The 25509-nt window shown below is 41.1% G+C and overlaps 1 protein-coding gene across 2 annotated transcripts in view; it reads right to left on the bottom strand.

Moving 5' to 3' along the window:
- The window catches only part of COP1 (COP1 E3 ubiquitin ligase), a 163244-nt gene that overhangs the window by 46906 nt on the left and 90829 nt on the right, over nucleotides 1-25509 (bottom strand). For both annotated transcript variants that reach the window (XM_042462790.1, XM_042462792.1), the window contains exons 16-18: nucleotides 16412-16529; nucleotides 4549-4673; nucleotides 2994-3154 (exon numbers count right to left, since the gene is read on the bottom strand). In XM_042462790.1, the coding sequence (XP_042318724.1) occupies nucleotides 2994-3154; nucleotides 4549-4673; nucleotides 16412-16529 (404 nt within the window). The remainder of the gene's footprint in view (nucleotides 1-2993; nucleotides 3155-4548; nucleotides 4674-16411; nucleotides 16530-25509) is intronic.

Raw genomic sequence — 25509 nt, 5'->3', positions numbered from 1 at the left:
GCAGGCAGGGAGAGCTGACCAATCCAAGCAGGCTTTGTATACAACAAGTTTTCTTGCTAAGTACCTGCATGTCATAAGCATTTGAATTAAAATTACCATATTGAAATAAAATCTGATGTTTTCTAAATTTTTATTTGGTGTGCGTTGGAAGAGGGGTAGTCTTATACGGCGAGTATATCCCAAACACTATATTTTAACTGGAAAAGTTGGGGGTCGTCTTATACGCCCAGTTGTCTTATACGCTGGAAAATACGGTACCTAAGATGTAAACAGCTTTTCACCTGGCATCAAGTAAGTATCATAGATTCTTTTTATACTTGTTTTATGTAAATTGAGATATTCATGGCAACAAATAGAGGAATAATAAAGGAAGGGTGCCACACCCATAACTGAAAAATTCCTTTCTAATTTTTCCCATCTTAACATTCAAGAAAGAGTGATCTTGGATTGTGCAGTTTTCATTAAAATGAAAAGCAAAGAAAGCCAAACATGGGGAGAGGAGCAGTATGTGAACCTATCAGTTTTCCAATCCTCCAAAATGTATTTGCCTGAATTGAGACCCTGTTTGCAAGCCACTATTTGTGAGCAGGATTTTGAGATGACAAGTGAAATGCATTTTCAAGAGAACATTTCAGGATAATCTTTGGCTTGGTTGCAATTTGAAGCATTACAAATATAAATATGCTATGGCTTACTGACAACACACGTTGCTGAGCAAATCACAAAGTGTTGCTAGTATAACATGTAGAAAAGAAAAACAGCAACTTAGAATGTGTTTGTTTTTCTGAGGAGGTTGAAAGAACATAAACTATCTGTTAGGAAGCTAGGAAAGTGGGAAGAATGTAACATTCAACCCTGGCATGTTCTGAAAAAAAGAATGAAGAAATTAAAGTATTTTCAACAATGTTAGCTTAAAGGAAGGTAGGTCATCTGGGAGAAGCGGGAAATATAAATAAAACATATCATCATCATCATCATCATCATCATCATCATCATCATCATCATCATCATCATCATCATCTCTAGTCACTGTAGAGCTTTCATCTTCCTTGTGTACAGCTTTTGTTAGGGAGAAATGCTGCTTTCTGCTGGGTATGTGTACCGCCAGCAGCGAGGCAGTTAAGGTATTATGAGGAATTGAACTTGAACAAAATTTCTGTCCCTATCTTCCTTGCAAGCATGCACACTGAGGAGAAAGGAGATAGTTTATCTAAGATAGTGCTACACAATCTGGTGGTTCATGGACAGGTGCCCATTTCCAAACCCCTAGCTGCTGGTCCATTGACAAGTTTCCAGGAAAGAAAGAAAAGGTTGTAGCTATTGGTCATAAACATGGAACCAGTCCCTAGCACAAAAAGAAATTGCTGGACCTTCACATCAGTCTAGGAAGCATTATCTATAGGATATAGATAAACAGAAGCATTGATTTGTTCATGTGGATTTTGAGGATGAAATCTGCACCAGGGACTGGTATCAGACCCTATATGCATTGCGTTATGTTGCTGTTTTATGGTGGCATGTTTTTAAGTATAAGTTATATACTTTTAATTATGATGTGCATCACATCTATTGGGAGGAACAAATAAACAAGCAAGTATTATTATGTCCAGTGTGGCATAATGGATTGAGTGTTAGGACTGTGACTCTGGAGATCAGGGTTTGAATCCCTGCTTGGCCATGGAAACCTACTGTGTGACTTTGTACAGATCATGCAATCTTAACTCTATGATAAATTCGCCTTAGGGTCACCATAAGTTGGAAATGACTTGAAGGCATGCAACAGCAACAACAACAACACCCCCTGTTTTCTGGGTGGAGAGGAGTGGAGGGTCAGCACTGGCTTCCTGACCCTACTCTCCACCTTGGCTGGTTCTCAGGAGACAGCCAAGGTGGGGGGGATAGTGGAGGGCACCGTCAAAGTGAAGAGGAAGAAGGAGCTGTTTTAAACTGGATCCCGATGCCCATCATCGCCTCCAGTCTGGGATTAAAACAACCTCAGAAGTGAAGCAGCCATCCCCTAACTCTCAAAGGGAAGCCCTGCCAAGAAGAGGAAGAAGTGACGGTGGTGTGCTCTGGGTAACTTTTGGAGGTCCACAGAAGCAATGGGCACAGGGCTCACATGTGGAGCCTGCTAAGGAGGGCTTTGAGGGGAGGACTCTGCTTGGGGAACTCTGCATAATCAGCTTGCCTCTGGTGAGTGTCTTTTACTTATCCCCCCTCCCAATTCCTTTCAACCCCTGTATTTTATTTGTATCCTTCCTTTACATTGTGAATCACTCTGAATCCACCACTTTGAGCCCACATACTCCCTAATGGTTGTGTGGCTGCCATTATGTTTTGCCTTCAACTTACCCACAGGTCACATCAAAATCCCCCATTTTGGCCCCGAAATTTGCCCTCGACATATACATGAGGTTGATTTATAGTTCAGTATAAGTTATTATTCCCTAAGAGGCTGGATTTTTAGAGGTAGTCCACATGTTTCTGCAATGTGTGAATTCAAACTGAAGGACAGATCACATAATGGAATGCTCCACCACACAATCCTCCCAACCCAAATACAGTTCCTTTCATGAAAACCAGAAAGTCAGAAGGAAGTTTGGCTAGAACCTTCAGCCTTATCTGCTAGTCTACCACATATGAATATAGTCAAGAACTTCCACATGCTGTCAGAGACAGGTTTACCACTTCAGTGAAAGGTAGGCTCTCATCACACATCAGTTGAGTAATGTTTACATAGTGTAATTAAGCATTTTGGTTCCTCCACAGACATGTTCCTTGAGTATTCTACACCGATGTCACCCTTGTGTGGCTTAAGTTGTCCATACTTTTGTTGCTACCAGAACTGAAAGGAGATTTTCCATACTGTGAGACCCTTCAAGTACCTGTTCATCATTGAACTAAAGCTGACCCAAATGGCCTTAAAAAGTTGTATTAGGAAAACTATCTTTCTAATATACACAACTAGGACAGAATTCAGCAAAAATGTTTACCCCATCTGGCAGTGCCCTCCAGCACACAGCACTGACAAATTCATTTGTGTCATCCTCCTTACGATCCTTATCCAAGACGCTTTTGACAGTGTCAAATTTGAAGGTTAGTAGTGTCTTTGAGAGGCCCTTGTAGTACAGGTAGAGGGAGTTATTTTCACTTCCTATAATCAAAAATAAAAATATAGAGGCAGGTTGACAATATGCAGAGACTCCTAAATATTTGTTTCAAACAGCTCCCAGTGCAACCCCACATATTCTATCAAAAAATAACTGCTAAAGCAAAGAACTAAAAGATAGGAATGAGTAAGATTATGGCTGTATAGCACACCTACAACTCATTATAATCCACACTTCTAGAAATGCATTATTCAGGAAGTATTGTGAATTATTAAGGAAGTATAAAAGGCAATGGCTCTCAAGGACAATACAGTTTTAAACTGCAAAAAGCCAAGTATAAAAATCCAAGTCATAGTATCACCACCATATTATGTAATGGCATGGGTTCTTATGGAATATTCTGTACTCTGCTCTAGACAACAGAGTTCAAGAAGAATGCCCACCAACTTAAAAAGATACAGAGGTACTAAAAGGACTGAAAGAGATAAACTATGAGGTTAGTCTGAAATATCTGGACTATCTTCCAGAAGAAAGTAGTAATGCCAACCGTTTTCAAATATTTTAGAAAAATGGAAGGGGTAGTTAGCATATTCTCAAAAGTTTTAGAATTAAAATTAATCTCCTTTTGAATTAACATGAAGAATATAAAGATAAAATTATCTGTACTTGGATAGGTGTATTGGATGTTTCATATTATTTTCTTTTTTTAAAAAAAAATCAGTACATTTTCATTGAATAATGCATTTGTGAATGTGGAACTCCCATATTTCTTGAAAACAGGTGACAGGCATTCATTAGAAACACATTAAATAGGGGGAAAATAATCTCAAGCAGCTAAATCCATTGGATATTTAATTCCATGTGCATTACTTTATTATTCCATACCCCAGGCAGTCTTGATAAGCCAACATTCTTAGGTGGCCTGTGATCATTAGTGCCATAATAAAGCTTCTGTTTTTTAACGGGGTACAAGTCAGGTGCTGTATTGCAGTGAACCCTCCACATTTGCTGGTGTTAGGAATGCAGGTCCCCCATGAAAGTGGAAAACACACACACACACACACACGCACTAACCACTATCTGTTTTGCCTGAGAGAACACTTCTAAAGGAATCTCTAGGTCAGTGATGTCCAAACTCTGGCCCTCCAGGTGTTTTGGACTTCAGCTCCCAGCATCCCAGACCATTGGCCAAGGTGGCTGAGGCTCCTGGGAGCTGAAGTCCAAAACACCTGGAGGGCCAAAGTTTGGACAGTGCAACTTCTGATGAAAGCTGGCCACAGAGTCAAATCTGTGAATTATTAAATCCACATAAGTCAAACCATTAATGTGGAGAGCCAACTGTATTAGCAATTTTGCTGCAAAGCCATGAGCTGGACACTGATACAGGTTTGAAACCAACAGATTATAGATCCCTCTGTTGGACAGCTATGTCACTTACCACAGGCGATATAGTCTCCATTAGATGCCAAACCTACAAAATTCTTCTCATTGATGTGACCCTTAAAGGAACGCAAACAGTGTGGCTTCCCTACATTCCACAGCTTTAGTTGACTGTCTGTTGACCTGAGAAAAGACAGATACAAACCTCTGGGTAATTTATAAGTTACCATTGTGTGTCAAAGCACCAGGAAGACCTTTTAAGGTATGTATAGAGTTCTGTCATGGCAAGAAATCATTACATTGACAGGCATCACTGTTTAGCTTGAGTGAGTCAGAAAACAGATCTCCAACATGATCTCTTCATTATACTGTGGAACAAAGCAGGGTTGTTGCATTCAACAGAGCCACCTCCTAATTTCCCCAAAATTTTGGCTCCCTAGCATACATCTGTCAGAGTTCTTAAAAAGCATGCACTGTCCCTCTCTGAAGAATATTTTTAGATTCTCACAGATAAGCATATCCAGATGTATCAACAGGTGCACTTAGCACCACTGCACCAAAACAAGAAAAGAGTAAAAATGGCAGAACATTAATCATTATATGGTCATGTGCTTCCCCAAACGTCTATTTTATAAATGGAAGAACAGCAACTTGCTTAAGGTTGGAGTCCAAATCCTTCTAGATCTCAGGTCATTAAATGATTAATTGGATCACACTGACTCTAAAGGATCACAATTATTTCAAAGTGGGATTGCAAAAAGCCAGGTTTTATGGCCCTTATTACTTCAAGCCCCATGAACCACCCTTTTTGTTTTTGGTCCAAAAGGAGTGAATTGCAGAAGTAATAATTCTGCTTTTAAATAGATTGCAGCACTTCCTTGCCCTGTTTAGCCTACAAAAATTCCAATTTTTCATACTAAAAGTGAATGTCTGATTACTGTTGGTTTTGTTTTCTTGTCATTTTGGATATACCATGAAGCCCCTGAAGGAATCAAAATTGGTCACACATCCAGCATGATTGCTTGCCCCTAGTTTAAAAGGTACCAGTATGGCCAAAACTAGACCAAGACATTTATTTTAATGCACTACAGTATACTTTGAATCATCAGAAATAGCTATGGCGGAAAGCAAACTAGCTTTTTGTTGTTATTAACTGCCCTTGATTTGGCCCTGACTCATGGTGACCATGTGGAAGAGACATCTCCAAGACCTCCTATTCTCCACTGCTCTGTTCAAGTCCTGTAGACTCAGACCTGTGACCTCCTTGATTGAGTCTATCCATCTGTTGTGTGATCATTCTCTTTCTTTTTTTAATAGTTTTTATTGAATTTAATAAATATATATGTATTCATTAACATACATAAATTCTAAATCTTATACAGTATACATCTTTTAAATCTTATACTATCTTATACAATCTTAATCTTATAAAATCTAAATATTCTAAGTCTTTAATACTAACTATATCCTAATTTCCTTAGACTTCTTACCCCTATTATTCATCGATTCTAAGTGCCTTTTTATAATAATAATAATAATAATAATAATAATAGTAATAGTAGTAGTATTTATTTATAACCCGCCTTTCCCTGTGCTGGATCAAGGCGGGTAACAGCATATAAAAAGAGAAAAACAATACAGTGGTACCCCGGGATACGACTGCGTCCGCCTTACGGAAATTTCCGGGTTACGAAAAAAACATCCATTAAAAAAAAACTGTCCGGGTTACGAAGGTTATTTCGGGTTACGAAAAAATTTTTGGTGCTTTTCGGCGCTTTTTTTTCAAATCGCGGCTTTTCCCCATTAGCGCCTATGGCATTTCGGCTTGCGAATGCTTTTCGGGTTACGAAAGCGGCGGCGGAACGAATTAATTTCGTAACCCGAGGCACCACTGTAATCCGTATAATCCTCCTCGCGCTCTCCGGTCCTCTGGGAGGAACTTACTGCAGCCTCTAAAATCTAGGCTTGCGGCGACCTCCCAGAGGGCATTTTCTGCTGTCGCCCCCAAACTCTGGAACGACCTGCCGAATGAGATCCGTCAGTTGACATCATTAGACAGCTTTAAAAAAGCTGTCAAGACGGATCTCTTCCGGCAGGCCTTTCCAGATTAACCATCCCGGCCTGGGCTCCCTGATCCCCTCTTTCATCTCGTGGCCCCATCTTCAGTGATGGTTGAGGATCTCCAGAGGGACACCAGGGTTTTTAGTTTGTTTTAACTATATTTTATGTTTTGATATTGTGTTTTTAATCTGTCATATTTTTAATACTTTTATAAGGAGGGGAGGGATTATAATGTTTTTAATTTTATATTTTACTCTGTTATAATCACTGTTGTCAACCGCCTGGATTGGTTCGCCACAGGGCGGTATACAAATAAATATTATTATTATTATTATTATTATTATTATTATTATTATTATTCAAATTGGTCCAAAGAGAAACAATTTAGACAAGTGGAGAGTGAAATTAGGGGATGAATTTGGGAAGGCCCGCTGGAAGAGATCTGTTTTTATTGCCTTCTTAAAGGCCTTGAAAGATGTTAGTTGGCGGATCTCATCACGCAGATCGTTCCAGATTTTTGGAGCGGGAGAAGCAAATGTCCTCTGGGAGGTAGTTACTAGTCTAGTTCTCTGTGACTGTAGTAGGTTCTTCCCTGAGGATCTGAGAGTGCAGGAAGGATTATATGGGAGAAGGCATTCTCTCAGGTAAACTGGACCCAAGCCATGTAGGGCTTTATAGGTAATAACCAACACCTTATACTGTGCCCGGAAGCTAATAGGCAGCCAGTGTAGGGATTTTAAGATAGGTGTGATAGAATCAAACTTGGAACTCCCAGTCACCAATCTGGCTGCCATGTTTTGGACCAGTTGCAGCTTCCGAACATGGCATAAGAATTGCCCCATGTAGAGCGCATTGCAGAAATCGAGATGAGAGGTTACTAGCGAATGTACAACCGTTTCAAGGTTTTCTCGTTCCAGGAAGGGGCGTAACTGGCGTATCAGCTGAAGCTAATAACAGGCACTCCTGGCTGTCACGTCCACCTGGGACGACAGGTGAAGTGACGAGTCAAGGAGCACCCTCAAACTATGAACACAGTCCTTTAGGGGAAGTGTGATCCCATCCAGTACTGGAGAGTTTATCACCATTCCCGGATTAGGGTTGCCTATAGCGAGTACCTCCATTTTATTTGGATTCAATTTAAGTCTATTTTCCCTCATTCAATCCATTACTGACCTCAGACAATCATTCAGAGGAGAGATGCCATCCTTGGTCACTGAAGCAGTCTGAGACTTTATTATATATTATCTTTACTTTACTTACTTAACCTTTTCCTCTTGACTACTAAGTACAGAGGTACCCCGGGTTACGAAATTAATTCGTTCCGCCGCCGCTTTCGTAACCCGAAATACTTCGCAAGCCGAAAAACCCATAGGCGCTAATGGGGAAAAGCCGCGATTTCGTGTGAAATAGCGCCGAAAAGCACCAAAAAATTTTCGTAACCCGAAAAAACCTTTGTAACCCGGAACAGTTTTTTTAAATGGATTTTTTTTCGTAACCCGGAAATTTCGTAAGGCGGCGCATTCGTATCCCGGGGTACCACTGTAGTTATTTTACCTAAATTTAACTTTGATTTGTGATTTTACAGCTGAATTAACTAATTACTAATTTCTATCTACTAATTCCTTTTATTAGTATTTCTCATATACATTATAATAAACTAATATTATTCCTCTATAATGTATTTTTTAACTTTTCTAAATATATCTTATCTTTATATCTATATCTTCAAATTATCCCCATTGCTCCTTTATGTATGTAGCTACAGCTGATTCTTTTCTAAGGATTTGTTTCTTAATTTTTGTGTCAACTTATCCATTTCAATCATGTCCAATAAATTAAGTTTCCAGTCATCTATCTCTGGTATTTCTGGTTTCTTCTAATTGTTTTGCGTATAAAATTATTGCGATAGTTAGCATATAAAATAAGATTTTACCATACTTCTTTTCCAATTCTCGATTTATCATACCTAACAAAAAGGTGGTCTTTCTCTTTCTATTGCTTTCTAACTTTCCTAGCATTATTGTCTTTTCTAGTGTGTCATGCTCAGTAAAGCTATGGATGGATATTATTGTGAAGTGTTTCCTTAGATGAAAGGCAGGTAAGAGTGTTCTGTTAGTCAGGTCTCTTCTAACCATGTGACTATATTCTAGACTTCATTGTAAAAATGCTCATAAAATTTCTGCATCAATAGGATGTTATAAATAGGATTACTTGTGACATTGTAAAGAAATATTGTTGCTGTTAACTGCCATCAAGTTGACTTGACGGTGACCCATGATTGAGAGACTTCCAAATCACCCTATCATCAACAGCCCTGCTCAGGCCTTACAGACTCAGGACTATGGGTTCTTAGATTGAATCTATCCATCTGTAAGGCAGTCTTCCTCTTCCTACTGCTTTCTACCTTGCCAAGCATTATTGTCTTTTCTAGTGAGCCATGTCTTCCCATAATATATTGAATGGTGGCACATGGCTGTGGGCCTGCTAGTAATGACACCTGCCCGTCACTGCCCACTGACTAATATGGGCTTGGACTCCTGTGGTTTTCCCATCTACAGAGTTGGAGAAGCCAAACCCCTGCAAGTGGGAAGGACCTACTGCATGGCTTGAAAGAACCAATTTTCCTCAGACTTCTGGAGGCAAGATTTACTCACCAAAGTTAACTCAGTGAGTGACTATGCAAATGCCTACTATAAAGAACTGTGTACCCCCTGAAAAAAGACTATGGTATGTTGCAATCACTGAAGAAGTTTATCTTAGATTATCGATTAATCAAATAAGGGCATGTGGAACACCATATTTTCACACTGTTATGAAAGTTGATTCTTTGATTTTGATAATTTTATTTGCCTATTATTAAGTCAATTAAACATTAAAATTCAGGTTTTAAAAAATCAATATGAAAAGTGAGGAATAAATTATGTCTCACTGCTTTCATTGGAAACAAAGTACACTTTTATATAAAACCAGTGCTCAACCAAGACATTTTGCTATCAGAATTGAAGCCCAAATGTCAGAACCTAGCAATCACCATTTCTAAAACGTCTCATTGCACCATTCAGGCTGCTAATCTAGTTTCCTGCCTTCATTTATCCCATCCCCGCCAACTCTGGCTACACACTAATGTATTTGTTGTGTGCCTTCAAGTCATTTTTCCAACTTATGGCAACCCTAAGGTGAATCTATCATGGTGTTTTCTTGGCATGTTTCTTCAGAGGGGGGTTGTCATTGCCATACTCTTAGGCTGAGAAAGTGTGACCTGCCCAAGGTCATCCAGTGGGTTGTCACAGACAAACGGGGATTCGAATACTGGTCTTCAGAATCCTAGTCCAACACTCAAAGCACTACACCACACTATGTACCTGTAAGTGGAAGTTAAGTCCCACTGAACTTTGCCAGTCACTCGTAAAGCAAGATAGGGAAAATTCATATCACAATAAAATCACTATACATTCCTCCTCTCACCCTGACGTATTCCACCTGTTGCTCCTCTGGTATCAAGACCTTCAAGTATTGAGCCAGTTGCTGGCAAACTGGCCAAAGTATAACCTATCCCCTTTTGAAAGAGGATCTAAATTGGTCATCTGAGGTGGCAAGACCACCTTTGATGGGCTTGTGCATTTAGCTGGGGGTGGCATGAAGTCTACAGCCAATCTCCCTGTTTAGAGCGAGAAGCAAGGTGCACTGCTTTTGGTCTTAAGAATATGACCGGCCAGGCCCACAGCAGGATCTTTCCACCTCCCCCTAGGATGGGGCTTACCACCCACTTTGGGAATCACTGGCTTATATCTAGACTATCTGGAAAACCACAGCTTAGACTACCCTTGCTTTAGAATATTTTTTATTCCCATTGGCCTTGCCCCTCTAACTTTGAGCAGTGATTTCCAATCTACTTGGAAACAGGGTATGATAATAAAATCTAATCACTGGGATTCTCTTCAGTCTTTCTACTCAATATGGGATATGATCAAGCCAAAGCAGCCATCAAAAAATGTGTAGTAGACAAAGAGCATCAATTAGATTTAGTCTGGTCTTCAACTTTTATTGTTAATGACTCTAACAGGTACTTCACCTCCCTTATGGCATATTTAACTAATCTGGAAGTCCCTTAACATCTGAGGGCCTTTACTCTAGCATAATACCATACTTTCCCTTCGGCTGACCTTGAAGGCTGATACAGCAAGATCCCTTACTTGGAGAGACAATGCCCCTGTAAGACTGGTTATATAGAAACACAATAGGCCATGTGTTACTCCAATGTTTGTATTACAGAGACTAGGACTAGTCTAACTTCCCCCACACCGTATAAATATCTAGAACTTAGAGAGCAATTTTATACTTTAGGGAGCCCTAGTGGTGCAGTGGTTAAATGCCGGTATTGTAGCCTCTCACAGCCACAAGGTTGTGAGTTCAATCCCAGGCAGAGCTCCAAGATCGACTCAGCCTTGCATCTTTCCATAGGTTGCTAAAATGAGTACCCAACCTGTTGGAGGCAATTTGCTTACACATTGTAAACTGCTTAGGGAGTGCTTAAGTGCACTGATAAGCAGTATAGAAATGTACTATTGCTATACTTTTCCTGTTGCTTTCAGACACGAATCATTATACTGTACAACATACAATGTTGCTAGGTTCTGTACAGTAGCACTTAAAATTTGTTGGATGATGACCAATGCCACAGACCACACCTAATGAATATTGTTCTGTAAACGATGTAAATGAATGGTTAGGATACTCTACATACTACCTTTATTTTTTATTATTTAAATAATATTTTTAAATATTTTAAAAATATTTTTCTATATCCATTTTATGTTTTAAACAAATGTATATTTTATTCTCGTGTTTATAATTGAATGTACCCCACTCCCTTATGTTGATCTGTGATTGTAATAAAGATTTATTCTATTCAGTGAGTGACAAATGAAATTCTTCAAGCATTTAAGGATAGACAGAAGTGAACACAAAATATGCTAGAAATAGTCAGAACCCTGAATGCAACTGTTCAGTGACTTGTGTTAAGGGGCAAAGAAAAATACTATAAGAATCAATGCAGAGAAATAGAAGACAAGGACAAAAAAAGAAAGAACAAGAGAAAATTGTAAGCCTGAGGGCAGGGAACTGTCTGATTAAAAATAATAATTGTAAGCCGCCCTGAGAGCCATTAGGGCTGAAGGGCGGGATATAAATACCTAAATAAATAAATAAATTCTTCCACAAGATTTGAGAAATCAAATGGAATTTTAAACTTAAGAGTGGGGATGCTCTACAAACAGCAGGGAAACACATTACATGACAGAGTACGAATAAAAAGACAACGGAAACGGAAGAACTATTTAAAAGAGATGAAAAGATGACAGATTAATTCAAGGAAGAACCATTTTAAGAAGAACCTACAGATTCCTAGATCAGTCATTAATCAGATTGCAGTCAAGAAATCAGAAGACTAAGACTTGGAAGTGCATCTATGAGGGAACTAGACAAGATCCTCAACATGTGAAATATGGTGATGTAGAAGATTTCTACAGATACCCTGGACTTCAAAAAAGACAAATAAATGACTTCTAAAGCAAATCAAGCCTGAATTCTCCTTAGAACCCAAAATAACTAAACTGAGACTTTTATCATTTGGACATATCACAAGAAGACATGATTCACCAAAAAGACAATAATGCTTGGTACCACAGGAGGCAGTCGGAAAAGAGGAAGATCACATTCCAGATGGATAGACTCAATCAAAGAAGCCATGGACCTAAGTCTGCAAGACCTGAGAAGGGCTGTTGATGATAGGGTGACTTGGAGGTCTATCATTCATGGGTCACCATCACGTTAAAGTTGACTTGATGGCAGCTAACAACAACAACAAAAACCTGTATTTAAAGGATTGTATTCTCTTAAGACGATCCTGCCTTTGAAGGAGGTCCACTGTCTCTACCTGATGGCATTATATCATTCAGTATAAATTATATTGATCCATAGGAATTTACATTCCTTAATATAAATGTTATTAGATTTTAGAGAAGTGAAAAATGCACAGTATGAGTATTTGAACAAGCAAATAATCAATCAAACAAACATTCCAAGGAATTAGTGAGCAGGGCTGACACATCAAGAGAATCACCCAATTCAGAGAATTGTATGCCCCCTCAGTAAGCCTGTATCCAATTGCTTGCAAGTCCCCAGCTTCTCAGCTCAAATAATAGAAGCAGCACATCTCTCATAACCCACTTTCCAAGCTCAGAAGGACAGGTTGCTTACCTGTAACAGTATTTCTTCGAGTGGTCATCTGCGAATACATACAAATGGGTTTCACTGCGCCTGCGCAGTGCTGCTCGGAACCTACTGGAATCACTGGGCAGAGTTAACTCTGCAACATATTGAAACTTTTTGGCGGTAACTCCGCCCACCCGTTATAAGGCCCCTGCCTTCCCGCTCTTTTCCCCAGTTCTGCAATTTTTCCACCAAGCAGGCGATGGAAAGAGCCAATGTGAGCAGGACACTGAGGGGACGGACGGGTGGGATTTGTATGTATTCGCAGATTACCACTCGAAGAAATACTGTTACAGGTAAGCAACCTGTCCTTCTTCTTCGTGGTCTCTGCGAATCATACAAATGAGTTTAGATTGACAAGCTAAGGTATGCGGCGGAGGGAGTGTCCTGAGACCAAAGCTATGGTGAACCAAGGGTATATTTATTACAATAAAACACCTTGAACCATAAAAAAAGTCAGTCTTTTGTTCATGCACAGATGAAATAGCAATAACGTTGCTAAACCTGAGGAGGGAACAGAGGTCATGCAAGACCGAACCCATAGAACTTGTGCAAATCAAAATTCAACAACATAAACAGTGTCAACTGTACAAGTGTAGTAAACACAAACATCAGTAGTGCAATCAATGCAACCCTGAAACCAACACAGCCCTCCCGAAAGCTGCGTCTCGAATGGCCCTGGTGTCCAACCTATAGTGCTTAATAAAAGTCAGAGGTTGGGACCAGACAGTAGCCTTGCAGACATCCTCCAAAGGAATCCCCGACAGGAATGCAGAGGATGCTGCCATTGACCTTGTGGAGTGGGACCGAACCCTGCCAGGGAGCGGCTTGCCTAACAGTTCATAGCACAGGTGGATGGTACCAGCCACCCATTTGGATAACCTCTGCGCAGACACAGGCAACCCTTTCTTCGGTTCCGAGTAGCATTGGAAAAGTCTCTCGGACCGACTGGAGGCAGCAGTTCTGTCCAGGTAAAATGCCAGTGCTCTCCTGACATCAAGAGAGTGTAGGCGTCACTCCTCATCCGACGTCGGGTTGGATGCGAGAGTGGGTAACACAATGTCCTGGCACATATGGAAAGCAGACACAACCTTCGGCAAGAAGGTGATGTCCGTACGGAGGACCACTTTGTCCTTGTGGAACCTCAGGAATGGCTGGCCCCTCCGTAAAGCACAGAGTTCGCCCGCACGGCGGGCAGAGGTGATGGCCACAAGAAAGGCGGTTTTCCAAGTCAATAGGCTCAAGTCCGCTGTGGCCATCGGTTCAAAGGGCTTGGATTGGAGAGCGGACAATGCCGACTCCAAGCTCCAAGCCGGCGTTGGTACCGACACAGGAGGATACAGGTTGGCACAACCCTTCAGGAACCCCTTCACCAAGTGGAGTGTCCGGTACCGGGGTCCCCCGATGTACCGGCGTCGGCTCCGGGTCGCGGGGAGCTGCCGAAGCGGAAGCGCGGGCCTGTTTGGACGGAGAGCGCTTCTTGTCCTTTGCCTTCGGTGGATCGGTGGTGGTCCGATCCTTGGAGGGTTTGGACTTCTTCGGGGCAGGGTCACGACCGGGTTTGTCGTGGTGCCTCTTCTTCCCAGGCCTGGGAGGCTCCTCCGCTGGGAAGAATGGATTGTCCAGGAGGTCGAGGAGGACAGCAGCCGCTGCCGACGACGAAGGCCTTGGGGACTTTGACCCTTCCACAGGCTCAGCCAGCTCCTTAGGCTTTGGGGCATGGTGCGATGCCTTGGATGCCTTGGAGGATGAAGGCAAAGCCAGGTGGACCTCCGGCTCGGTGGCCTTCTTCGGACGCGAGCCCTCCGATTTCCCCGCCGGTTTGGAGGTCGGCTCGGTACCCTCAGTCCCTGACGACTTGTGGGGGCGCTTGGCGGGTTTGTCGGTGGCACTGGGCGGTTTGGAGCCATGGGCCACATCGGAGGTGGTGGAAGGGGTCCCGGCCGGGACACACACCACGCTGGGGACGGCGGCTCTCCCAGATCCGACGCTGGACACACTGGCCCGAGAAGATGAGGCGGGGGGCGCCGAAGGCGGGACAGAAGATGACCGCGAGCCTCCCTCTTGCACCTTCCCCAGGGCAATCGCCGAAGTGAGCCGGGACTCACGGTTTTTCCGGGCCTGGGACGAGAGGGATCTGCAGAGCAGGCAGGCCTTGGTGTCATGGTTCTTGCCCAGGCACAGCAAGCAGGAGGAGTGCGGGTCCTGAACGGGCACCTTGCCCCCGCAAATGTCGCACTTCTTGAAAGGTGCAGGCATTTTCGAGGTCGTCAAAGCCAGAAGAGAATCCAAAAACGAGGTCAACAGTCCGAAAGTCCGAAGTTACCAGGGGCGGGAGACAAAGAATGGTCAAGGTACAGTCCGAGGTCAAAAAGCGAAAGTGATTCCAAGCAAGCGAAAGTTCCCTGAAGCAGCTAGCGCGGCGGAAAAAAGGAACTGGGGAAAAGAGCGGGAAGGCAGGGGCCTTATAACGGGTGGGCGGAGTTACCGCCCAAAAGTTTCAATATGTTGCAGAGTTAACTCTGCCCAGTGATTCCAGTAGGTTCCGAGCAGCACTGCGCAGGCGCAGTGAAACCCATTTGTATGATTCGCAGAGACCACGAAGAAGAAACAAGGTTACATGAGAAAAAGAACATTTTGGTCTCTAGATGGAGTGTGACCATCCAAAACCCCTGCTTGTGGTCAGGGATGAGGACTGATGCTAACTCTGATTTGGAATACATGACAAGGCTTGTCCTTCTGAGATTATCTGCACGGATGACTAAAAAGAAATATGAAGGGAAGCTGGAGCATAGTTTAGTGCCTAGAGGCGAGAGATGACAGGAATTCCCCATTAGCTTGCTGTTCCTCTTTCTCCTTGCTTGCTCCGTTTTTCTCTCTCTCTCTGCTGTTTTCTCCACTTTTTTTTATTCTGGTTGTCTTTCTTTCCAGCTTCCCCATAAATACCTGCACCTCCACATTTATTTTTTTCCTGTTTTCCTCTAACTCATGTGCTGTCTTATTCTCTCCCCTTAAAATGCCTACCCTTGCACTGCTCACTGTGGCACATAGGTGTAAGGAGAAGTGCCCAGTGGGACAAATATGCAATAGACACAGGATGCCCAAGCTGGAGGAAGCAGCAGAAGTGGACAATCACTTTGTGAATCAGCCTGTGCAGGGATGGTAGTACAAGAACCTAGGGGCAGGACAGGCAGGCTCCCAGTGGCTGACAGCTCAAGGGCACTGCACCATCCTGTCCAACAGTAGCTATACCACTAAATACAAGCAGTCACAGAACTGTTTGTACATGTTTTACTATTTCTTCCTTATAGTCTACTGAACAGAATTTTGTATATATGAAAGCAAATGTTAATTAGATCAACATTTTTGTGGACTCCTTCATGCTAATGAGAAGATATGAATCCAAGGGAGATGAGAAATTATGTTCCATTTCTGTTCTAATAAAAGCATGGCCATATGTTGAGCACCAGAACAGTTCATACAAATACATGGTATGCACATGTATCTACAACACATGCACAAAACAAGTCTTTGGAATTCTCTGGCAGAAACAGTAAGTACAGAAACTTTGCATAAACACAAATACTTACGCAGAGACTATTTCCTCTCCACTAACAAATTTTGCATATGAAACAGCTTTGCGATGTCCTTTGAAGACCATAATTGGTTGCTTAGTGTTCCGAAGATCATAGTAATGAACACAGTGATCTGGGGAGAGATATATGGAAAAAGGAAAGTATTAACATTATCAGTTAAATCAAATTTTGTTCTAGTCATAGCTTTGCTAGTCAAGTATCAAGATTCCATCTATACTTTAGTCTGAAATAAAGGATGATGTGGTGGGGAGCTAATCCCAATCTAGCAAATTCTTATCTACCTTTTCCCCCCTGCCTATTTAGAACACACACTTCTGTTATTATACAGACATTCATCTTATTGCTCACCTGAACAATTATTTCACAATTGCTCTGAAAGTGACACCTAAACAGTACTTCACAGATTACCAGCACATTTTATTTTCTGTTTAAGTAAGCCAAAACCAGAAGCTAGGCAATGGAGTCTCAATTACATTGGTTTGCTTCCAAAAAACCGTATGGTATTCTCCCATGCTCACATACTTCACTGCCAAGTTTAGTCAGACATTTCTGTAGTGGAAGGAAATGCTGAATATAAGCTTAACTAAGTATAAAATATTAACTGAATTCTGTTTGAAACCTAGTTTTTTTCTAGTTAGAAAGCCTAGGATTTATAACAGGAGACACATTTAGAATGGAGCATATCTCATGCATCAAGTTACAACAGGAACAACAGCAGGGGAGGACACAAATAAGCACCTGGATTGCTGTGGACAGGAAAAAGGGGGAGTGAGGCAAAAGCATCTGTTTTCAGCTTTGAATAAGCTTCAAATTCTGCAATAAACCACCCAAAGCCTGATGGCATATGGCCCCAGCTCAGCATGCCTTTTTGTACACCCCATGTGATCAATCAATTTCTGGTCTGATCAGTAGGAATCAGCTAGCAAGTTCTAAAATTAGCCATTGAATCATTGATTATTTCTGTAGCTACTCTCTGTGCCCAACTGAAGTTTCATTATTTTTTATTAATCCAAAGTAACAATTTTAAAGCAGCTACATGAAGTCTAATGCTCATCCCATTCATTAATGTCTGAACAGGTGGCTATGTTCCCTAATTAAAGAGATTCTGCCTTTCTCTCTCATACCATATGGACCTTTCACTGAACAAGATAGAACTACTACCTGATTAGGAAGCCAAGATCTTAAAGTAGGCTAAGTGAGAGAGGAATAAAAATCCCATGGACCTCAGCAGAAGCCGTTCAAATAGATTTATGAAGGTTTGAAGCTGTTCACAACTGGCATAGCTCCTGGCAATCCTCTTGGCAATCTTGGATTGTATACTGTATTTAAAGTGATCTAAAACATCCAGACAATTCCAGTAATAATGTGTGCCAAGAGCAGACCAAAAAAGCAGGGACAGCTTTGCCAATACCTCTCCAGCTTATCCCATTAGTCTTCTTGCCATGCCAGCAAGAAACCTCAGCTCAAAGTACCATCAACTCTGACTTATAATACTCTTTATCAATGCCCAAACTTGAAGGGTTATAGAAGCAAGATTTTTTTATGGAATTGTCACTGGGCATGCAGACTAACAAATAAATATTTTGTAATATCCAAACCCAATGTTTTGCTAAGATTTCTAACTTATGCACAGAAAGATCTGTGTCTTTCTAGAAATTCTATCTTTATTGAAGCAGTAAAACATAATGTTCATGTCATAGTCATTAGTTTGAAGAACTAGTACCTAAATCCGTTTAGGTATACTAATCAGAGTATACCTACTGAATCAACCATTGATGTAAATTGCACTGATTCAATGGGTCTGTCTCAATTAAGATAAAGAACTGGATTTAGGCCTAAAGACTTATGTTTGATACACAGAAAGAAACTGTGTTTCTAGATTCCTTTCAAAACTATTTAGGCCTGTCAACTAAGACCCTTCTAATGTCAAACAAACACAGTGCCCTCTCCTGTGGATTGAGAGGGTTGAGGAATGAAGGTGGGCAAAACACTTTCCTAGTTAAGGTGGAAGGCTGACACCACCTTTGGAAGAAAGATGACACTTGACTGGAGGACAATCCTTTGTTTGTCAACTGTCAAATTGGAGATAAATAAGATCTGCATGGAGCACACACTACTCCCTGACTTTCTCACAGAGTTCTTATAGGTTCTTATATCCCTGCAAGAACATTTTTATCAATGCTTGTTGAAAACACGATTTACCCATTGACCTAAGACTGTGGGAAAAGATGGCCAAGTAGACCTTGATTGACGATACACCATTGAATTTGTAGAAACATGTTGAAGGAATGTGAAGATAGAGCCCAAAGCTAGAAAGGAATGTCCCAAAGATGTTCCATTTGTATTGGTACGAGTCTCATGTACACAGTTTAATGGATGTTTCTAAAGTATCCTGCAGAGAATATGTTCCATGCTTTCAACTTCAGAGGCTCTGTCAGGATAGTGCATCCAACTCCTTCACTGAGTTAGCAGATCCCTTCTCAATGGTAGTCTGAAGAACTGGTAGTATGAGAGGCAGCAGTGGGGCAAACTACAGTTGTCTGGGCCAGTGAAGGCTGACTAGGATGCACCGCATGTTGTCTACAGTACCTTATGAGATGGAATGGTGGGAAGGCATGCAGAGGTGCTTCCCCCCCACCCCAATAAAAGAGGAACCCATCTCCTAGACTACCCCACAACAGTGGGTTACTGGAGAAAACTTGTGACATTTCACATTTTCCTTTGTCACAAAGAGGTCTATGGTGGGTGTTCCTCACATCCAGATGAGGGGTGTGACAGTCCCTTGGTGTAGACTCCAATCATGACTCACAGAAGACATCTTGCTGAGGGCATCCACTACTCCAGGAAGGTGAACAGCTACAGAAGTGCTTCTTTGAAGTAGTGTTGTCCATAATAATCCTTCAACTTTGCCCCTCAGTGGAAGTTCAAAAACCTTGAGCACTTTCAGTACAGCAAACTGAACAGCTTTAGGGTGCTGATGTGGAAGGTGTGCTGATATATTGAGCCTTTAAGCTGCTAAAGATAAGTACTGCTAGAGGTGACGGTATGGTTTCCAGACCTATCACTATTTTGATTGCCCTTCTCTAGACATGCTCCAGCTTGTCAACATGTTTCTTGAATTGAGGAGCCTAGAACTCAACATCATATTCCAGGTGAGGTCTGACCAAAGCAGAATAAAGTGGTAATATTACTTTCTTCAATCTAGACACTATGATCCTATTGATGCAGACTAGAATTGCACTGGTTTTCTCACCTGCCACATCACACTGCTGACTCATATTCAGCCTATGGCCCACTAAAATAGATCCCTTTCATATGTGCTACCATGATTGTATGAATGCACTCTTTCAATATAGCAAGTGTTGTCACCAATGAGGCTGGGCAGCTACTCAGAGGGGAGGACAAGATTTAATGGTCTAAAGTTACAGGACAGTATATTTCAATTGAACATGTAATGTAATGGTTAACTCTAGTTCAGAAATACAAGTCTCAGGAAAGTCAGAAAACTTTATTCAGAAAAATGAGCTGGCTATAGCTTAACAATATTGTCAGAATTGCAGCATTTTTGGTTACACAGTATATTAAATGCACATAGTAATTAAAACATTTTCATGCACTTACATCCCATTTATCTTTAAACCAAAACATTCCTTTTCCCAGGGCTGCCCCTCCTTTCCTCTCCATATGTAATATTCTTGATAGTTCAAGTTTGTATTTATTCCCCCAACATCTACTTATCATCCAACTCCAAGCAAGATAAACAATCTTTCCACCCAACTGTGTTATCAGCAATTGTGTAGCACATCCCATTATCTAGTATTACAAGACATATACAGTGTATATGGTTAGCAAGCATGGCTTGACAGGACATTAGAAGGAACTTCTTGACAATAACAGTGGTTCAGCAATGGAATCAACTGTCTACGGAGGTGGTGGGGTCTCCTCCTTTGGATGTCTTCAAGAAGAGGCTGGACAGTTACCTATTAGGGATGCTTTACCTGGAGACCCTGCACAGAGTAGGGAACTGTATTTTAAGGGTCATATGTGGCTGAACTAAAAAAAACCTTTATCCAACGGGAGGTTCTCTATAGTTTGTCTCCTTAGGGTTACTGAGCCTGTCACTGCTTTGGCAGCACAATAGGTGGCATGACAGGCAATGTTACTGTTTTGCTACCAATGTGTGTGCTTCTATTTGGAAGAGAAGGGCAATCTTCCTGTTATTTTTTTGCAGCTGGTTGAAAAAGGGGACCACCCTTTCCTAAAGGAATTGTTCCCTTGCGGGCTTCGTTATTCATTATGAGCAGTGAAAGAGCTGCATAGGCATAGGGCCATGGTGCCTGACTTCTTCTCTTACACATCCAGGGGTGTGGAGTGCTAGTAGGCATGAAGTGCTTGCACAATATGGGCAATTAGGTTCTGATATTTTGTAGAGGTTTTTGATTTACCGTGTGGTAGACAGGATTGAAGTTAGGGCATTCCATGAATTGTGAGCAACTCTGAATAGAGATGGAAGCACTGGGATAGATATAGTGGAAGCGTATTGGTTCGCCATCCTCTTAAAGATATTATCAGAGACAGGGGATTCCATTTGTTTGATAAATAGTTCCAGAAACTTTACTATCTGAAGAATCTGAAGAAGACTGCTGGTTGCATCATTCTTCCCTTAATGAACCTTATTATTATTATTATTATTATTATTATTAGTAGTAGTAGTAGTAGTAGTGTTTAGGAATCACAGAATCGTAGAGTCCAACCCTGCCATGCAAGAAATCACAATCAAAGCATCCCTGACAGATGGCTATCCAGCCTCTGTTTAAATACCTCCAATAAAGGAGACTCCACCACTCTACGAGGGACTGTGTTCCATGGTCAAACAGTTCTTAATGTCAGGAAGTTCCTCCTAGTGTTGAGATAAAATCTCTTTTCCTCTATTTTGAATCCATTGTTCCATGTTCCAGTCTCTGGAGCAGCAGAAAACAAGCTTGCTCCACCCGCAATGTGACACCCCTTTAAATATTTAAACAGGGCTATCATATGACCTCTTAATCATCTCTTCTCCAGGCTAAACATACCCAGCTCCCTAGGACTTTCCTCATAAGGCATGGTTTCCAGACCCTTCACCATTTTGGTGACCCTCCTCTGGGCATGCTACAATTTGTCAACAACCTTTTTGAAATGTGGTGCCTAGAACAGGACACAGTATTCCAGGTGAGGCCTAACCAAAGCAAAATACAGTGGTACCCCGGGATACGAAAGCACCGCGTTACGAAATTTCCGGGATACGAAAAAATACTATAGGAAAAAACTGTTTCGGGTTATGTTTTTTTTTTTCGGGTTACGAAAAAATTTTTTGGTGCTTTTCGGCGCTTTTTCGCATGAAATCGCGGCTTTTAGCACTAGCGCCTATGGCTTTTTCGGCTTATGAACGATTTCGGGTTACGAACGGCGCCGCGGAACAGATTATTTTCGTAATCCGGGGTACCACTGTAGAGTGACACTATTACTTTCCTTGATCTAGACACTATACTTCTATTGATGCAGCCTAAAACCACACTGGCCTTTTTAACATCCGCATCACACTGGTGACTCATGTTCAACTTGTGGTCTACTAAAACTCCTAGATCCCTTTCACACATCATCTCATTAAGCCTGGTGTCCCCCATCCTATATATATGCATTTCATTTTTCTGCCCTAAGTGCAGTACCTTACATTTTTCTGTGTTGAAATTCATTTTGTTATTTGTTAGCTTTCTAATCTATTCAGGTCTTCTTGAATTTTGATCCTGTCATCTGGGGTATTAACTACTCCTCCTAATTTGGTGTCATCTGCAAATTTGATAAGCATGCCTTCTATTCTTTCATCCAAGTCATTGATAAAGATGTTGAACTGCACTGGGTCCAGGACAGAACCCTGTGGCATGTTTTATAGTGTCATAAATTTACATGGCAATTTACAGATATCATCAATTCAACATTAAAACCTTCCAATGGTGTATAATTTAAAAATCATAAAGTATAAAACTATACATTAATTAAGCAAATTATACAATTAAAATACAAAACTGTAAAAACATAACACAAATAATCAAGGCTAAGTTATACAACAATATTAAAATTAAGTTCCAAATGCTACAGAGAACAAGAAGTCTTTAATTCAGATTAAAAGCTAGCAAGAGAAGAGATAGTCCACAGATGTTTTTGAAAGCAGTTCCAGGAGTACATTGCATCAACTGAAAAAGGAAGAACCTGAGCCAAGGAAGAGGAAATGCTCAGCTGGGTAAGAAGCCTCCAACTCCTGGACCATAAATCACAAACAGGATGATAAGATGAAATAGGAGCCAATGGATTTGGGGGGGGGGGTAGGTTGTGTAAAGCTTTAAATGTTAAGAGGAAAGGCTTGTACTAAATCCTAAAAGGAATGGGTAGCCAGTGAAGAGATGCCAGACTATTAGCAAGTGCAAAAGAGACAAGGAAAGACAACATATATACAATGGATGCAAAACCAGAAATAATACACACTTCTTAGTGAGAACTAGATCAAGACAATGACCAAAGCAGTGTGTGGGTGAATTGGAACAGAGCTTGAATCCAAAGACAGCAAAGAGCAGAAGCATAAAACAGCAGGATCATTAAAATCATTCACATGGATGTTAAAGCCCATCAAAATAAGAATGGGGATATCAAAAGGAAGAGAGACAGCCAGGAATCGAAGTCAGATATAAAAGTTGAGAATGGGCCAGGTGGACAGTAAATCTGCGATCTGCAGATACAGAGACAGAAAAGGTCTAACAGCATGGACCTCAAAAGAAGAAAAACAGTGTGTTAGTGGAAAAGACAAAAGCTGAAACTTACACAAATGAGATATCAGAATGCCGCCTCCTCCCCCTCCCTCTCTACCTTCTTGGTGACTTGCGTGAGTAAAGGAAAGGCCTCCAAATGAGAGGGCAGCAGAGGTCGCAGTATCATGGGCAGGAAGCCAAGTTTCAGTAAGATCAAGAAGGTGAAGAGATTGGGAAAGAAATAGGCCATGAACTGATGCAGCTTTAGGAGCAACTGAAGACAGTTCCATAAGGAGCAAGAGAAACAATGCTGGGAAGAAAGAAGACAGCGGATGGGTATCGGACTGGGAGAAATGCCAAGAACCGTAACAAAGGAGAAAACAGAAAAGAACTACCAAAAGAATAGACAGAGAAAAAGACAAACAGATTATAAAGAAGAAACAATGCTGACATTACTCATATTAAATACCAAAGTTATCCAGTAAGAGAGATATACCACAAATTAGTTTTTCATAAAACAATCAATACAATGATAATTGATTATAGTAACAGAAGCTTGTAAAATAAGAAAGCTATACTCAGAAGAGAATATCCCACTAATTCTTGATCGGTGCTCCCTTTATGAATTGTGTCCTACCAAGAAAATAATTCAAGAATGATTTGAGATTCCCTCCTTTTCCAAACTTTTTACTCTTTGCTTGCCTTAAAGTGAAACAATAATTAAATAATAATAGTTTGTTCTCTTTATTTACTCCCACTTATTCCATGCCATACCACTTTTCCCTTCTCCCCAGCTATCTTCTTCTCTATTTCCATCTTCTCCATCTGTTTGTTTCCCTCTCTTCTCTCACACTTTCACCTCTTCTTCTCTCCTTTCTCTTCTTTACCCCTTTCTATAAATAATTTGGTCTGATTGTTTCTTCATCCAAATTGTTGGTTACTAGTTGTCTTTTTTTTTAGGCACTCAACTCTTTCTTTCCTCAAATTTTTGGCCTTTTGATCTTCATGTCCCCCAGTCCTATCTTTCAATTCCTGCTGATTTTTAAGACTAGTATAACGCCCTCCCAGTGCCTAGGAAAGCAACAATAATATGCCTCAGATCTTGAATACAATTCAATCTGTAGGTATAGAGGCTTTTTATGATGTAATACCACATGGACTCATGTGTTATAATATTGAGAATTTTTTTTAAAAGACTTTACTCTTTGAGGCATTCTATTTCTTTTAATTAGCAAATCAAATTAAAAAAAAACAGTGGGGGGTTTGTATCAGGGAGTTTTTTGTTCTGCCCCCCCCCCCCCCCCCGGTGGATGGGAACTCTGAAGTCTTCAATGCTGATGCATATGCGCGCGCACAGAGCCATTCTCCCATGACAGCATGCATGCATGACTGTTACAGTCAATGAAGCTTGCATTCCATAAATGCTCAAATCTGTGGATGGTAAACCCATGGTTGGGATGGGTGCACTGTATCTAAAACAAAATAAGCGTCATCCTGGACGACCTTCACATGCCTAGCAAAATGTCCTCTCTGGGCACTTGGAAGTTCTCCAACATAACTCCAGCATAGAAACAAAATAAATAAATAAAAAATACAGTCCACCCTTCTCTTATGTGGGGGATCTGTTGCCCCCCCCCCCCGTAAGAGAAAATATATGGATGCTCAAGTCCCATTCAAACGAATGGGGCTCATGTCCATGGTGGCAGCGTGCAGGGTGCACCGCCCCATATGCTCAAAGTCGCGTATAACGCGGGCGCACTGTATCATGCAAGCGTGGCTTTATTTGGGGGAGTTGTTTTAGATTATGTATTTTTATATTGTGAGCAGTCTTGGGTCCTTTTTGGGGGGGAAAGGCAGCACAGAAATAAAATAAAATAAATAAAATAAAATAAACAAACAACTCTATGGTCAACTTCTGGTGGACTTTGACCACAGAGTGACCCTGGATGACCTCCATATGTCTAGAGAGATCTCTTTTTTCTGGATGCTGGTAACTGAAACCATGATAACTGATCCTGTAGATATGAAGTTTGTACTGTATACAGTAAGAGGAGAATTTTAAACTTCTAGCCTGTGATCTACTTAGCCACAATATTATGGTAGCTTAATAACTGAAATGAAAGATTTTTTGCTACTGAAGACCTATTACAAAGAGCTACTTAGTGGTTACAAAGTAGTATGAGAAATTTAGCACCTCTATCACCCTGACTTCTTAAAAAAATACTGCAAAATTAAGCTTATTTTGACTTCTTATATCTTCCCTCTTGCTTCTTCAAACATTTTTCTCATCTACCTTCTTAATAGATGTTTTCT

The sequence above is a fragment of the Sceloporus undulatus genome, chromosome 4, assembly GCF_019175285.1.
Source record: "Sceloporus undulatus isolate JIND9_A2432 ecotype Alabama chromosome 4, SceUnd_v1.1, whole genome shotgun sequence".
Lineage (NCBI taxonomy): Eukaryota > Metazoa > Chordata > Lepidosauria > Squamata > Phrynosomatidae > Sceloporus > Sceloporus undulatus.
Note: the sequence above shows the minus strand (reverse complement) of the source record. Positions and strands in the feature narration are given on the sequence as shown.